The sequence below is a fragment of the Littorina saxatilis genome, unplaced genomic scaffold (assembly GCF_037325665.1).
Source record: "Littorina saxatilis isolate snail1 unplaced genomic scaffold, US_GU_Lsax_2.0 scaffold_928, whole genome shotgun sequence".
Taxonomy (NCBI): domain Eukaryota; kingdom Metazoa; phylum Mollusca; class Gastropoda; order Littorinimorpha; family Littorinidae; genus Littorina; species Littorina saxatilis.
In genome coordinates this window covers 21,462-38,127 of record NW_027126268.1, presented here as the reverse complement: position 1 = coordinate 38,127, position 16,666 = coordinate 21,462, and the positions used below count along the sequence as shown (strand labels likewise).

The 16,666-nt window shown below is 45.7% G+C and overlaps 2 protein-coding genes across 2 annotated transcripts; both read right to left on the bottom strand.

The window, feature by feature from the left end:
• Positions 1–3,034: 3,034 nt before the first annotated feature.
• On the bottom strand, positions 3,035–6,708 carry LOC138954719 (uncharacterized). Its single transcript, XM_070326493.1, has one exon. It carries the CDS (start codon positions 5,072–5,074, stop codon positions 3,035–3,037), a length of 2,040 nt encoding a protein of 679 aa, XP_070182594.1. The 5' UTR covers positions 5,075–6,708.
• A 5,166-nt stretch (positions 6,709–11,874) lies between these two features.
• Positions 11,875–16,375, bottom strand: LOC138954718 (carbohydrate sulfotransferase 1-like). The gene has a single exon (XM_070326492.1). It carries the CDS (start codon positions 16,321–16,323, stop codon positions 15,550–15,552), a length of 774 nt encoding a protein of 257 aa, XP_070182593.1. The 5' UTR covers positions 16,324–16,375; the 3' UTR covers positions 11,875–15,549.
• Between the last annotated feature and the right edge of the window lie 291 nt (positions 16,376–16,666).

Genomic DNA, 16,666 nt, shown 5'->3' with positions numbered 1-16,666 from the left:
GGCCGCTGTCAGCGTGAGTTCGATCCCAGGTTCGGCGGACATTTATTTCAGAGTCAACTTTGTGTGCAGACTCTCTTCTGTGTCCGAACTCCCCCCCCCCCCCCCCCCCCGTGTACACTACATTGGGTGTGCACGTTAAAGATCCTACGATTGACAAAAGGGTCTTTCCTGGCAAAATTGCTTAGGCACAGTGTCGCGTGCATGCACGTTTGCATGTTTAGTTTTTCACACAAAAACTTTGGCCACACCACACAGCACTCACAGAACACCAATGTAAATAAATGAAAGTATTTAATAGTTCCCAGTTGGGTGAAATATGGGGGTGACGATGGATGGAACAATGAAAGGGTTACCACGAATGCATGAGGATGAACATAATGAACATGAGAAAGTACACAACAGTCAAAATAATGTCAACAAACGACATACGAGACAATCAGGACAGTCAAACACAAAGCACGTACGTCATAAAGGCCCTCCTCATTCCATAAATGATATCTATCGTAAGAAAGTACTTATCTACACGTTCGACGAATTCAGGGGGGGGAGGGGGGTGCGCCCTCGGGTCGACACCTGCGTCTCTGTCGCGGGGGTGAGAGAATCAGCTCAGTTGAGAGCTGTCACACGGCACACACTCTGCAGCGACGGCGCCGGCTCGATGTTGCTGCCCAACAGCAGCGTGGTTGCGCCGCGGTGACGTTACAAGATAGCTGCTCAAAACAGCGTAATGAAGCCTCGGAGAAGATCCAGAGGGGCTGCTCACACAGCAGCGTGGGGGTGACGATGCGAGAGTCCAAACTGGCTGCTCAAGCAGCAGCGTGGTGGTGCCTCCTCCATGCTGTGAAGCTAGGGTTCGCACCTTCCCGTCCGGTCTGTCTTCGACAGTAAACACTGAAAGCCTAGAAGGCCAAAGTCAATATTCTCCCCAAAAATATAAGACACGTGACTTCCTCCTCCAATAGACATCATTATTAGGGATGAGGAGGAAGCACAATGACTAAACTTTGGTTTCCTTCTACGATATAATTTACCATTATAATGATTTCCTTTTAAACCCTATGATGAACACTATTTACAACAACACAAAGACGAGACAAAACAGTACAACTGGTAACTAATGTAGGTTCCCCTGTCCCCTGCCACCGGCCGCTAATTCACCTTCAGCAAAAACTGACAAAAGTCTATCCAATTAGACCAAGAAATTTGACTTACCTCACACAGGCTAATGAAAAACATCGCGCACTTTACGCAACCGACTTTAACAAAGTCCACAGTAGACGTACATTACTACTGAAAATAACTTCGAACTCAAACGACAATTCACACACGAATTTCGAAGCCGTTCGACAAACATCTGGTCTCGGCCGAGACAGAAAAAAGAATGCTTATGAATTTCTCAGTCAGCAACCAGGTAAACGGTGAACCCTACAAATAGCGCGCAGCTTACCGTGAACGTCCCGTGCAATGCGTGCAAAGCGTGCAAGGCGCGAATCACTGAGCTAAGCCCAGCTACCGGTCTTCCCACCTTGACACAGGTACCTGTCAGCAACGCCCGACCAAGGAACCTTATAACTACATACAACTGTCCGCGACAATGCCCCCCAAGTTAAGCATAGACATCTGTCTACACGGCAAAAGTTCCCTCTTCAACGCATGCCCGACTGAGGTAGTCGGCTCCCACGTTGCGACTACCGGGAATCACCCGCACATGACAAAACAAGCAAACAAAAAGATATGCATTATTCCTGTAGCATGCACGTCAAAAATGTACAAAAACTGTGTTTCTTAGCCCCCGAAGGTGTAGATCTTAACAGTTATGCCTGTGTTCTTGAAGACTTCCTTGATCATCTCAAGGACGGCGCTCCAGTTCAGCTCGTCCAATCCACATCCGATCTGCGGCATGGCCAGGGAAGCGACATTGTTCTGCTTGCAGTGGTCCCTCATAGCTTCCATGGAGGACCGCAGCGTTTTGTAGGAGGGTTTGTGAAAGTAGCGTTTCTTGGTGATCATGTAGTAAACGTAGGAAGCACCTACCTGTAGTACAGCTACCTCTCCCACCTTCTTGTTTTGTGCTCTAAGTTGATCAACTTTTCCAAACGATTGCTTGAAGTGAACGGCAATGCCTTTTCCCATCTCAAGATCTTCACTGACGCAGTGGGCCATAGCATCATCAGGTTCACAGCTGAAAAGGTCGCCTCTGATCTCTGTTAGCTCAAACCCCACAACAGGTTGACCCTGTCGCCCTTGTCTGTCTCTGTACAACTTGAGAAGATTGGCGTGGTACAGCTTCTCACGTCCGTAGATCCGAATCCTGTAGTCTGACTCGCCCTTCTTCTCCAGAACGTCGAACGGTCCCTGCCAACACAACTGCAGCTTGTTCTTCTTCTGCGGCAGCAGTAACAAAACCTTGTCTCCAGGCTGGAACTGTCTTCGAACTGTCTTCCGGTTGAACACCTTCGCGTGTTTCTGTGCAGCAGCTGACAAATTCTGACGCGCCAGTTTGCAGGTTTCCTCAATCCGGTTCCTCAAGTCAACCACATACTCAGAAGTCGTGCGAACTTGCTCATCGACTTGCTCTTCCGTCCATAGGTTGCGAAGAACAGACATAGGTCCTCGCACTGTCCTGCCGTATAGAAGCTCAAAGGGAGAGAATCCCAGACTCTCCTGTGGAACTTCACGATAAGCGAAGAGGAGTGCAGGAATGTAGCGATCCCACTGCTTCGGTTTCTCTTGAGCAAGCTTGCGTAGCATGGTCTTGAGTGTTCCGTTGTATCGTTCCACCAATCCGTTTCCTTGCGCATGGTACGGAGTAGTCGCTAAACCCTTGATGGCCAGCAAACGCTCCGCTTCTTTCATCACCTCGGACATGAACTGGGTACCACGGTCTGTCAAAATCTCTGAGGGAATTCCTACTCGAGTCCAGACTGCCCACATCGCTTCTGCAACCTTCACAGCCTCAATCGACTTCAAGGGAATGGCTTCCGGGTACCGAGTAGCGTAGTCCACAAACACTAGGATGTACCGGTTACCAGACTCAGAAGCAGGGATGATGGGACCCACCAGATCGATCGCCACACGCTCGAACGGCGTATCGATGAGGCATCTTACCTAACGGTACCTTCTGCGGCTTATGAGAAACCTTCTGACACTGATCGCAAGACAACACAAAGCGACGTATGTCTGCGCACATACCTGGCCAAAAAAACTGCTGCCAAACTCGATCACGTGTCCTCTGGACACCCATGTGACCTCCCATAGGCGGTTCATGGGCCAACTTGATAACACCTAACCTCAACTGCTGGGGAACAACAACCTGAGTATAGACGCTACCACCACCGCGATACTCACGGTACAGAATCTTCTTCTTCCAAACAAACCCAACTTCACCGGAGTGACCAGACGTTCTGACGTCCCGGCGATCTGCCGCCTCACGACAACTCTTCAAAGTCGAATCATTCCGCTGAAGGTCATGCAACTGCTCAGGAGTGACTGTTTCTAGCCCTGGAGCAGCAACATGCAACAAAGTCGGCTTCTTTCCTTCAGCGGCAGCCTGAGCACGAGTGACAACTGAGACAGCCTTGGACACAGCGTACACTGGAAGAACATTCGCATCACCCAGCCGGGCGTGATTACCTACAATGAAATCAGCAACAGGTGTATCCATGACGATAGCCTCAACCTCACCAGTGTAGAAAGGACAATCAACCTGAACCTTAATCACTGGATAGCGCCTCTTGATGTCTTTCTCAGCCATAGAAACCTCAAGATCCTGTCCTGTGAACTGAGACCTGGAAACCAATGAACTCTTCACGACACAAACCTGAGATCCAGTATCACGCAACCCCTCCACTGCAATACCATCCACTACCACCAGGCATCTCGGGTCGTAGTCTTGCTGGCTACAGGGAGTACACAAAGTGGGTACACTGACGGGCGGTAAAGACTTCTCAGGACCACTATTCACCGCTCCCGTCGACTTGCTCTTCTTGGGGCAATCTCTAGCCAAATGTTTGGGGGACTCACAGATGTAACACTTCCTTCCGGATGTACCAAATGAGTTATCTCCACTTTTCTGCTTTTCACCAACGCCAGCCTTTCCACCCTGATCACGATCATGCTGAAAAAACTTCTTACTGTCACGGTGTGCTTCAAAATGAATCTCAGCGGACTTAACTGCTTCGGCTAACGTCTGAGGTTTTTTCTCCTTAACGTACGCGGCCATGTCCGCGCTCAAGGTCTGCAAGAACTGTTCAAGCAAAACCAACTGTTTCAGTTCTGTGATCTCGGAAAGCTCATGCCACTTAGTCAAATTCTCTTCAATGCGAGCACCGAACTGTCTGAACGTTTCATGTTCTTTTCTCTTGCAGGTTCTGAGACGACGGCGGTAGGTTTCGGCTGTGAGCTGATAGCGGCCTAACAACGCGACCTTCAAACCGTCATAGTCGTCTGCGCTATCATCATCCAGAGTGTTGTACACTTCTACAGCCCTACCCGACAACCTAGTCGAGACCCTAGTTGCCCACGTATTTCTCTTCCACTTGTACAAGGTAGCGACTCTCTCAAACCTTTTCAACCAAGTAGCTATGTTTTCTTTGCTCTCATCAAACATCGGTATGGAAGGCCGAAAACCACGAAGGTCACTAGACCCTTCTTCACCTGAGGAATCTCCCTCATTATCAGCTCCATCCCTACTTCCTCTCTTCACCCTCTTACTTTCCGACTCTCTCTGCAGGAGTTGCATGCGAAGGTCATGCTCTTCTCTTTCTTGCCTAAGTTTTTCTTCCGCGGCTTTCTCATCCGTCTCTCGCTGAGCTTGAACATACTTAACTCTCTCATCAGTCTCTCGACGCGCTACTTCTAGCTTGTCCTGATAAGCTTTCCCTTCCAGCTCTAGTCTAGCCTGTTCCGCATCTTCACGGGTCATTCGCTCGGCAATAAACTCAGGAATACTGGTAGATTTAACACCTAGCTCCTCAGCAAATGAACGCCATCTAGCAATCCTATCCGAACTACTTTCTGTCCTAGACGCCATGATAGCACTATCATCAAGAACACGACCAGAACGAAGTTCCATAAACAAGAACAAACTAGCAAACGGGTAGCCAAAACATGAAAAATCAAACAAGGCACGGCTGACTGGCAACAAGGACAGGAAACCCACAAGGTTACCAGACAACAACAACAAAAGCTAATTAACTACAGTACATCAGTGTCCAGTGTATGGGAAGTGTGGCCAACGACAAAAATGAAGTGAATTCCTTGAATTCAAAGAAGATTTATCCTGGCAAGCTCGCCATTGTCGCGTGCATGCACGTTTGCATGTTTAGTTTTTCACACAAAAACTTTGGCCACACCACACAGCACTCACAGAACACCAATGTAAATAAATGAAAGTATTTAATAGTTCCCAGTTGGGTGAAATATGGGGGTGACGATGGATGGAACAATGAAAGGGTTACCACGAATGCATGAGGATGAACATAATGAACATGAGAAAGTACACAACAGTCAAAATAATGTCAACAAACGACATACGAGACAATCAGGACAGTCAAACACAAAGCACGTACGTCATAAAGGCCCTCCTCATTCCATAAATGATATCTATCGTAAGAAAGTACTTATCTACACGTTCGACGAATTCAGGGGGGGGGGGGGTGCGCCCTCGGGTCGACACCTGCGTCTCTGTCGCGGGGGTGAGAGAATCAGCTCAGTTGAGAGCTGTCACACGGCACACACTCTGCAGCGACGGCGCCGGCTCGATGTTGCTGCCCAACAGCAGCGTGGTTGCGCCGCGGTGACGTTACAAGATAGCTGCTCAAAACAGCGTAATGAAGCCTCGGAGAAGATCCAGAGGGGCTGCTCACACAGCAGCGTGGGGGTGACGATGCGAGAGTCCAAACTGGCTGCTCAAGCAGCAGCGTGGTGGTGCCTCCTCCATGCTGTGAAGCTAGGGTTCGCACCTTCCCGTCCGGTCTGTCTTCGACAGTAAACACTGAAAGCCTAGAAGGCCAAAGTCAATATTCTCCCCAAAAATATAAGACACGTGACTTCCTCCTCCAATAGACATCATTATTAGGGATGAGGAGGAAGCACAATGACTAAACTTTGGTTTCCTTCTACGATATAATTTACCATTATAATGATTTCCTTTTAAACCCTATGATGAACACTATTTACAACAACACAAAGACGAGACAAAACAGTACAACTGGTAACTAATGTAGGTTCCCCTGTCCCCTGCCACCGGCCGCTAATTCACCTTCAGCAAAAACTGACAAAAGTCTATCCAATTAGACCAAGAAATTTGACTTACCTCACACAGGCTAATGAAAAACATCGCGCACTTTACGCAACCGACTTTAACAAAGTCCACAGTAGACGTACATTACTACTGAAAATAACTTCGAACTCAAACGACAATTCACACACGAATTTCGAAGCCGTTCGACAAACATCTGGTCTCGGCCGAGACAGAAAAAAGAATGCTTATGAATTTCTCAGTCAGCAACCAGGTAAACGGTGAACCCTACAAATAGCGCGCAGCTTACCGTGAACGTCCCGTGCAATGCGTGCAAAGCGTGCAAGGCGCGAATCACTGAGCTAAGCCCAGCTACCGGTCTTCCCACCTTGACACAGGTACCTGTCAGCAACGCCCGACCAAGGAACCTTATAACTACATACAACTGTCCGCGACACACAGTTAATAATTGTCTACCTATACCCGTGTGACTTGAAATAATAGGCCGTGAAAGGTAAATATGCGCCGAAATGGCTGCAATTACTGGCCGTATAAAATTTCATCTCACACGGCATCACAACAGAGCGCCTAGAACTGTACCCACGAAATATGCGCGATATAAGCCTCATTGATTGATTGATTGATTGATATATACGGCTTGTGTGTGTGTGTGTGTGTCTGTCTGTTCGCGATGCACGGCCAAAGTTCTCAGTGGATCTGCTTCAAATTTGGTGGGCATATTCAGGTAGACCCCGGACACAATCTGGTCGATGGAAATTTTGAACACGTGCTCTAAGCGCGGCGCGGTGAACCGATTTTGGGTTTTCTCTTCATTCATTCAGATCCATTCCCAGTAACTCTTCCTTATCTTCTCCAGTGTTTTGCGCGTTTATCTCCCTTCCTTCGTGTGGCGTCAATCACGTACGGTATTTGCAAGAATACTGAATGAGAAAGTTTGATCTTCCGATCACAGCTATGGTATCATTCTGAACTCAGGTCAAAATGAGTACGGCTCATTCTCTGAGATAACTGGCGATAGCCGTTGAGCGATGACTGATCAGAATGCTACGGTATGACAAGCAGCTTCAGATATTCCCGTTACTATTTTTAGAAGGTCACCGTCCAGAACGCTTTCCTTGCACCCGTTGTCCTCACTGTAAAACTGCAAAGGTCGAATCTATTTATAGCCACGCGAAAAATCCACTGTCAGCTATCTCTATATATCTATATATATATATACGGCTTCTGTGTGTGTGTGTGTGTGTGTGTGTGTGTGTGTGTGTGTGTGTGTGTGGTGTGGTGTGGTGTGGCGTGGTGTGGTGTGGTGTGGTGTGGTGTGGTGTGGTGTGTGTGTGTGTGTTTGAGTTGCGGTGAACCGCGGTGAATAAATACTCTGTTTCGCGATACGAATTACGAAAATAAACACTTTTTTGTTCGGCTCTACTTCTTCACTTCTTTCACTTCCGCCACACAACGACCAGCGCTTTTCTGCACAACGCTTTTCTGCACAGGTAGTACATCGTGTACAAAATCCCTCCCATCTTCAAAATATTGCCACTAATATATACTACCCCTCCCATCGTAAATATTCTGCATCAAATTTGGTGGGCATATTCAGGTGGACCCCGGGCACAAACTGGTGGATGAAAATTTTCAACACGTGCTCTAAGCCGGCGAACCGCCACGCTGCATACTCTGTCTCGCGATTCACCCGGCGAAGCCGGGTATTCCTCTAGTATATATATACATAAATACTTGAAAATGAATACATGCAGAGCGAGATTAGATCAGGCTATGATGGTTAGGTAGAACACATTATTTCAGCTGCTCCTCTCCTGGATGTAAACAGTGTTACTCCTGCAGGTCTGTGCATCTTCTTTGCCATGCTTGATAGGAACCTATCGCAGCGCTGGCACTCAGGAATCGAGCAAGCCATTTGGTAGCATAACGCGGGATTCCAATTAGCTTAAAGCCCGGAACAACACGGCTGTGGACAGTACCTAGACAATTAATGATTATCACTATCACCCTACAGAAACATCCGAGTTCATTTACCTGTACACAGAGCGACATGTACTGTTCATGTGTATTGGCATAAAACCTATCAATGAAACTGTTAAAAGGCATACATACATACATACATACATACATACATACATACATGCATACATACATACATACATATATATACACACACACACACACACACACACACACACATACACACACATACCATACATACCATACATACATACACACACACACACACACATACACACACATACCATACATACATACATACATACATACATACATACATACATACACACAGATACACACACACACACACACACACACACACATACCATACATACCATACATACATACATCTATATATATATACGACTAGTGTCTGTGTGTCTGTGTGTCTGTGTATCTGTCTGTGTATCTGTCTGTGCGCGATGCACGGCCAAAGTTCTCGATGGATCTGCTTCAAATTTGGTGGGCATATTCAGGTAGACCCGGGACACGACACAACCTGGTCGATATTTCAACACGTGCTCTCAGCGCGCAGCGCGGAACCGATTTTGGTTCCACCTCCGCTATTTTGGTTCCACCTCAGCTACCAGGGCCCCCATACCGACACACCAAAGCCAAAGTTCTCGGTGGATCGTTTTCAAATTTGGACACCGTATTCAGCTACACCCCGGACACAATATCATCGATGAGATATTTCAACACGTGCTCTCAGCGCGCAGCGCTGAAATGATTTTAGTTTTTGTGTTCATTTCACCATTATAAGTAACTCTTCCTTATCTTCTCATCTTCTCCAAGTTTTCAGCGTTTACCTCCCTTCCTTCGTTTGGTGCACTTTTGTGTGACAAGGAGCGTCTTCGGATATTCCCGGCGTTCTGTTACTGTTACTATTTTTAGAAGGTCAACGCAGTGTCCAGAACGTAAATTGGACCCGTAAATTATCCTCACTGTCAAAGTGCAAAGGTCGAATCAATTTATAGCCGCGCGAAAAATACACTGTCATCTATCTCTCTATAGATACGGCTTCTCTGTGTTTTTGTGTGTGTGTGTGTGTGTGTGTGTGTGTGTGTGTGTCTATGTGCATTTTTCAGTTCTGTTTGTGATGTGGTCTGGCGGCTTTTGTGTAATTTTATGTACTGGCCTTCCTTTCAGAAGCTCTAACTTGCTCAGTCCTGTTTGAGTGGAGTTCGCCTCCAAAGGTGATGAACACGGTTACATTCGTCGACAAGGATGGGACTCGATATGGTCAGGAATGGCATTATGGCCACTGAATCATTTTCGTGCTGTTCCCATTCCACGAATCTGGGAGGGACCTAAGCTTGGCGGGTCCATTGTTCGGACCCGGCGAAGCCGGCGTACGGCTCTAAGTACTTCTTCCCGGCGAAGCCGGCTACCCGGCGAAGCGGGTATTCATTCTAGTACATACATACATACACACACACACACACACACATACACACACACACACACACACATACACACATACACACATACATACATACACCACGACCCTCGTCTCGATTCCCCGTCTATATGTTAAAACACTAACACTTGACTAAATGTAAAAATAAAATAAAACGTCGCGAAAGGCGAAATTACTACATTTAGTCAAGCTGTCGAACTCACAGCATGAAACTGAACGCACTGCGTTTTTACACTAAGATCGCATAGCATCGTCAGTCCCCCGCTCGTGGAAAATTTGTGAAATAGAACTGAAATGTGTTAGCATGTTGGCATTTGTGAAATAGAACTGAGATGTGTTGGTGTGTTGGCATTCGTGAAATAGAACTGAGATGTGTTAGTGTGTTGGTATTCGTGAAATAGAACTGAGATGTGTTCGTGTGTTGGCATTCGTGAATTATAACTGATATATATGTGTTAGCGTGTTGGCATTCGTGAAATAGAACTCAGATGAGTTAGCGTGTTGGCATTCGTGAAATACAACTGAGATGTGTTATCGTGTTGGCATTCGTGAAATAGAACTGAGATGTGTTCGTGTGTTGGCATTCGAAGTGAGAGAGAGAGAGAGAGAGAGAGAGAGAGAGAGAGAGAGAGAGAGAGAGAGAGAGAGAGAGAGAGAGAGAGAGCGAGAGAGAGAGAGAGAGAGAGAGAGAGAGAGAGAGAGAGAGAAACATTGAAACATTGAAACATTGAAACATTGAACTTTATTACAGGAAAGATAGCATTAGGTCCGTAGGACCTTTCTTACAGCTAGTCCTGATCTAAGCAAAATGGTTATAATCGAAATGGGAATACATAGGAACAAACTTTTTATGATGAAACGCAGACACACGCAATAATAGTAATATAAGAATAAGATCATTTTTTATCGACATGTGATATACAGATATACAACCATACATTATCAGAACACACACACACACACATATATATATATACACGCACACGCACACACACACAGAAGATCAACTAACTTATAAGGCAAGCCAACATAACACGACACACTAACCAAATAAAGGATCAGGTAGCAAAGTTAAAAAAAAAAAAAAATAAAAAAAAAAAACCGTTCATGACCTAATATATACCATCTTAGATTATGAAGGAATCACCATGCCAATATAAAATGCAGTAATACTATCTTAGATACTAGAAGGAGTAATACACGAGAATGTATTCTTATCACACCAAGTTGACGCAAGACACATACATGCACATTTTCAGAAGGATAAAAGGCACACATACGTTTGAGCAACCAGGCACATTACATTAAAGTGATGTTTGAATGTATTTTTGCAGATGTGTTTTGAATGTTTTAAGGTTACTGGTCGATTTTAAGCATGTAGGTAGGGAGTTCCAGACATAAGCTCCCGAGTATGAAAGACTAGTTTTAAATATGTCAATGCGTGGCTTCGGGCAGGCCAGATTATGCTTGAAAGTGGAATACCGAGAAGGTGTTGATTGAAACAAGTGAGTTAGATATTCGGGTGCTTGGTCATGTAGGATCTTGTGCATGAAAACTGATTTATTAAATAAAAGCTGTTGTTTAAGTTGAGGTATATTGAGGGCTGTCAGTTTTGCGTCAGTAGTTAGTGATGGGTCAGGCAGAATGAGTTTAGCTGACCTACGATGACGAGAATTTATAGTTTTGAATAATGCATCACTACAGCCATCCCAGATGACAGAGGCATAATCAATGTGAGGTTTGATGTGGGCGTTGTAGAACATTTTTCGGGCGTCTAAAGTTATGACTGACTGAAGTTTTGAAAGTAGGAATAAATTTCTTGAAACGCGTTTACACAGATGTTCAATGTGGGAATGCCACCTAAGCTTATCATCGATAATCACGCCTAGCAGTTTGTGTTCGCTAACCTTTTCTATTGAGTTTCCGTTGATGGTGAGATCTAGTGAGAGGGGGGACAACTGATGCTTCTGGCGCGTTGTAATTACCATTGATTTAGATTTCAGAGGGTTTAGGACCATGTTGTTTTCAGAGCACCATTGTGAGATGTCTCTAAGGGTGTGCTGAAGAGATTGTTGAATATTTTCAAGACGTCTATTTTGTGTCCGTAGTGTTGTGTCATCAGCGAGCATGTGGCATTCTACTGAGTTGTCAGAGAAGTGAAGTGGAAGGTCATTAACGTAAATACAGAAAAGAATAGGACCTAAGACAGAGCCCTGGGGTACTCCATATAACACGGACTCCTCTCTTGAGTACGCACCATGTACATAGACTTGTTGCGATCGGTTTTCAAGGAAAGACTGAAAGAAAGACAGAGAGTCAGATCCATTGAGATATAGTGATAATTTGTTGAGGAGAATTTTATGATCAACGAGGTCAAAGGCCTTAGAAAAATCTAAGTATACGACCCCAGAGAGCTGGGAGGAATTTATGGCTGACAGACATTTGTCTGTCAAAAGCGAGAGCGCAGTAGAACATGAGGACGTGGTTACTGCGGAAACCAGACTGCAAGGGGTGGAAAAGGGCCAAACGGTCCATGTATTTTGTGAGATTAATGTGAATATGTCTTTCAAGAAGCTTTGGTAGTACTGAGAGTAAGGAAATAGGGCGGTAGTTGCTAATATCAGAAGTGTTTTTGGATTTGGGGAGAGGAATAACTTTAGCTTTCTTTAGTGCTTGCGGAAAGGTGTTGCGCTGTATGCAGAGATTAAAGATATATGTGAGAGAGTCAACTGTGTAAGGAAGGGAGAGTTTTAATAAGTGGTTGCTGATTTCATCAGGTCCTGAAGATTTTTTGTTCTGAAGTTGTGAAATCAGTCGTCCTAATTCGTGCACTGCAATGGGTGGGATTTGAAAGGGTGCTTTATTCGCCGTCTTTTGTTTGCAGTAGAGGGATAGATTGTCAGAGTTGTTGGGAGAGGCATTGTCAGGGTTGCTAAGAGAGGTAGCTACAGACGAAAAGTGAGAGTTAAAGATGTCTGGCGTTAAGTGACGGGGGATCTGGGTGGAGTTAGAGGTGGAACCTCTGATGAGTGAATTTAGTGCACGCCAGATCTGCGAGATATCCCGGTTATTCTCAACGAGTTTATTAAAGTAAGCTTTCTTTGAGTCACGAACCATGTTTTTTAACCTATTTCTAGCTGTTTTATAATCTTGGAACTGTTTAGCTTTTTTTAACAGGTCACGCTGATCCATGGCTTCAGTTATTTTATCGGACATCCAGGGTGGAAGTTTAGGATGTTTTACTCTCATTTTCTTTATAGGTGCGTGCTTGTTTATTATAGGTAGTAGGGTGTCATACCAACATTCTAATGCTTGATCAGGGACCGTGTGGTTGAAAACTTGGTCAAATCGTGCTACGTTGAGATCGGACAGGAAGGAATCACGATCAAAATTTTTAAAGGATCGAAAAGATATGACTGTGTGACCTTTATGATTTGATTTTGGCATTTTAGTGGTTTTAGTACAGAATATTGGAGAATGATCACTAATGCTAAGATCTGCGAGTGAAGCATTTAGTACTGAGGAGTGGTTGTTTGAGTAGATGTAATCAAGCAAAGTAGATGAAGTTTCTGTGACTCTAGTAGGTAAAGTTATAAGCTGCTTGAAACCTAGTGATGATACAATCCCATCCCATCGAGGCTGAGGTTTTAATAAGTCAATATTAAAGTCCCCGAGTAACAGGATGTCTGCGTGGGGTTTACATTTATACACTGTATCTATCATCTCGATAAGGTCATCGTACCAGTCACCAATGGCAGAAGGGTTTCTGTAAAGAAAACAAACAAGAGTAGAAGGGGCTGTTTCCTTTAGTTTAAACTCTAGCCACATGCATTCAATGTCTTTGTGTTCTAAGTCAGGTCTTCTACGCGTGTATTGAACAATGGAAGAGTGGATGTAAGCAGCGATGCCATTTTCACCCGTACGACGGGAATCACGATGTATGACGTCATACTCAAGGATACGGATGCGGGTATCGGGGATGCTGTCGTGTAAGCGTGATTCGGGGATGCCGTATAAGTGGTACACGGGGGTTGCGCTGTGTAGAAAATTGCATATGTCTTGTACTTTGGCATCTAGATGGTAAACATTTAAATGACCAACATGCAGCATTATCAAACACAAGAAGAAGGAATACACGAAAACTTCAAACAAAGAATTAAAGCAAATAAGCAAGAACAACTCAAGAAATACGGCAGCAGCTAATTAAAATCACTAGCAATGGCTGTCGGTAAAAACATAATAAAACATTCAGCGTGCAAGTGTAACTAATAAAGGCACTTTGATCGCTATGGTCACACGGTCACACGGGTCCGACCAAGTCAATTAAAACACAATGGTCACTCAAAGTCAGTGGGTCCGATCAAGTCAAAATAAAACACAATGGTTACCATCAGTGTTCACGAGGAGAACTGAATTACCATGTAATATAGTCCATTGTGGAGTTCAAAATAGATACCGGTAAGCACATGAGGCAGACGAACAATATCCTTAAAATAAGTTCACTCCAGAAATTAAACTTGCAATTTTCACGAAGGAAGACAATTTAGTCACTAGGAATTACGCACGGCCAAGGTACGTACGAACAGACACACATTCATGATGAACTGCTATTTCGTAAACACTCATACATAGACACACACAAACACACACACACGCACACACATACACGCACAACACCCACAATTAACATAACGCTTGTGCCCTCAGTAAGGACATCAGCATGGGAAGGAGAGCGGGACCATTGAATGACGGATGGGGAGGAGTGGGGTAATAATCTCTTCTGGGTGGAGACTGGGCAATGGGGTAACCAGCAGAGATCGGCCAATCAGGCTGATTGCGGACGGGCTGGAGACGGTCACGTGGATTGGAAGAGCCCTGCTGTGGCGATGGCTGGAGGCGGTTGACCTGATTGGGGCGAGAGGACCAGGTAGAGTGGTTACCGGGGAGGAGATGGTCACGAAGGTAGGGAGGGTTGACCTGAGTGGGGCGAGAAGACCAGGCAGAGTGGTTGCCGGGGAGGAGATGGTCACGTGGGTTGGGAGGGTTGACCTGGTTGGGGTGAGAGGACCAGGCCGAGCGGTCTCTGGGAGGACCGGCTGACCGGCCAGGCGAGTCTGTACTGCCCAGCGGGACACTTGTTGGGGTGGGGAGTAGAGGGTTACCACGCTTGGGACGGCTATCGTGTACTGCTTGAGCATAGGAAGGTCGGACTGGGGAGTTGTTGTTATGGAGACCGGAGGGCTGGCCAGACCTGTCATTACGGTCGGTGGTGTGAGAAGAAGGAACAGCAGCCTGGAGAGAGAGAGAGAGAGAGAGAGAGAGAGAGAGAGAGAGAGAGAGAGAGAGAGAGAGAGAGAGAGAGAGATACAGAGAGATACAGAGAGGATAGAACTGATATGTTAGTGTGTTGGAATTTGTGAAATAAAAATGATAGGTGTAAGTGTGTTGGCAGAAATATAACTGAGATGTGTTAGCGTGTTGGCATTCGTGAAATAGAACTGAGATGTGTTAGTGTGTTGGCATTCGTGAAATATAACTGAGATGTGTTAATGTCTTGGCATTTGTGAAATAGAACTGAGATGATGTAAAAGTGCGCTCCTGTTTGTCAATTGAGACTACTACACTTGCTCTCGCACTACTAGATATGAGTTGTAAAGTACACGTGTACCCATGTCGTGGTGTCATCCTACGCTACGGAATGTGCTGAATAATGTAATTGACCTGTATTCAATATGAATAAACATAAACATTCAGCGAACATGAAGTCAAAGTAGTCTTCATAAAATCACAGAGATTAAGGTCAACAGGCAGAATACCACTCCTTCACAACAGCAGACACTGCTTCACATCAAAGTTCCTGGCCATGAAAAGTCACCGTCTTTTTCAAACTGTGAGATAGATCAGTCAACTCCTTCAACGTGTTTACGGGAAGGTAGCCGAGATGTTGATAAATGTCCTTGCAGTTGCGGTCAATGGTCTGCGCGGCCGCAATGGTCAGCTTTTTCCGCCAAGAGTTGGCCGTCTCCGTGGAGTTTTGACGGGACGTGCTGTACGCGCTGCTGTCCTTCTGGCCCGCCATAGTCTTGTTAAACACAAACTCGCGCACAGTGGGCTTGAAGTCCAAGCCAAGGAAGCGGTACATGGCTTCGGCCTCTTTCAATGGGTTCTCCGCCATGTTCTCATAGCGGAGCAGCCTCAACCTGCCAGGAAACCGTTCCAACAACTGGCCAATCTCCGCCAGGTCCTCGCGGAAAGTCTGGCAGTAGTTGGCGGAGAAGTTGGCAGTCTCCTCCCATTTGAAGTTGTTGAACACTCGCTTCTGAGACGTGATGGTCCCGCGGGGGTCCCGAATGAGGTACAGGATCTTCAGATCCGGGTGTTTCTTCATCATCTTCCTCACCGCCGTGCCTTTGATCCTTATGGTCTTGACCATTTTGACCGGGCGTTCCAAACACGCTTTTCTGGCTTTGATGAAACAGTCCACTGCGTCTACGGGGGTCCAATTGCCTTTCCTCTGCACGCATCCCCACAGCAGGCGACTGTCGGCAGAGTTCCGTAGCTGAAAGTTGTTGATGTCTCGGCTGTTCATGGATTCGAACCCGCAGGTGAGGAAGACCTCCATGATTTCTATCGACTCCTTGTCGTAGGCGGTGGCCAAATCCGTTGTGTTGGGGTAAACCCTGCCATTGAAACACAGTCACATTTAGTCAAAACAAAGGGAAGTCAGCACTTTCAATATAGGCAACATCGGTAATAGAGTAATGACAATGGTAGAAAACGGAAATGGACAATGAGAGTAGTCCGTCGGAGAGGCTACACAAAACAGTAAACAAGAAGCAAACCACTTTCATCTTCAAAAAAGACACGATGCGATGTAACACCAACATTCAAGTTAAGTGTCCGATATTCAGACAGCTGGAAGTTATTAGTGTACGCTCTGTGCATGCCCTGGAAGTGATCAGTGT

Excerpts from the sequence above, each read along its gene's own strand:
- LOC138954718 (XM_070326492.1), bottom strand. The coding sequence starts at position 16,323 with ATGGAGGTCTTCCTCACCTGCGGGTTCGAATCCATGAACAGCCGAGAC.
- LOC138954719 (XM_070326493.1), bottom strand. The coding sequence starts at position 5,074 with ATGGAACTTCGTTCTGGTCGTGTTCTTGATGATAGTGCTATCATGGCG.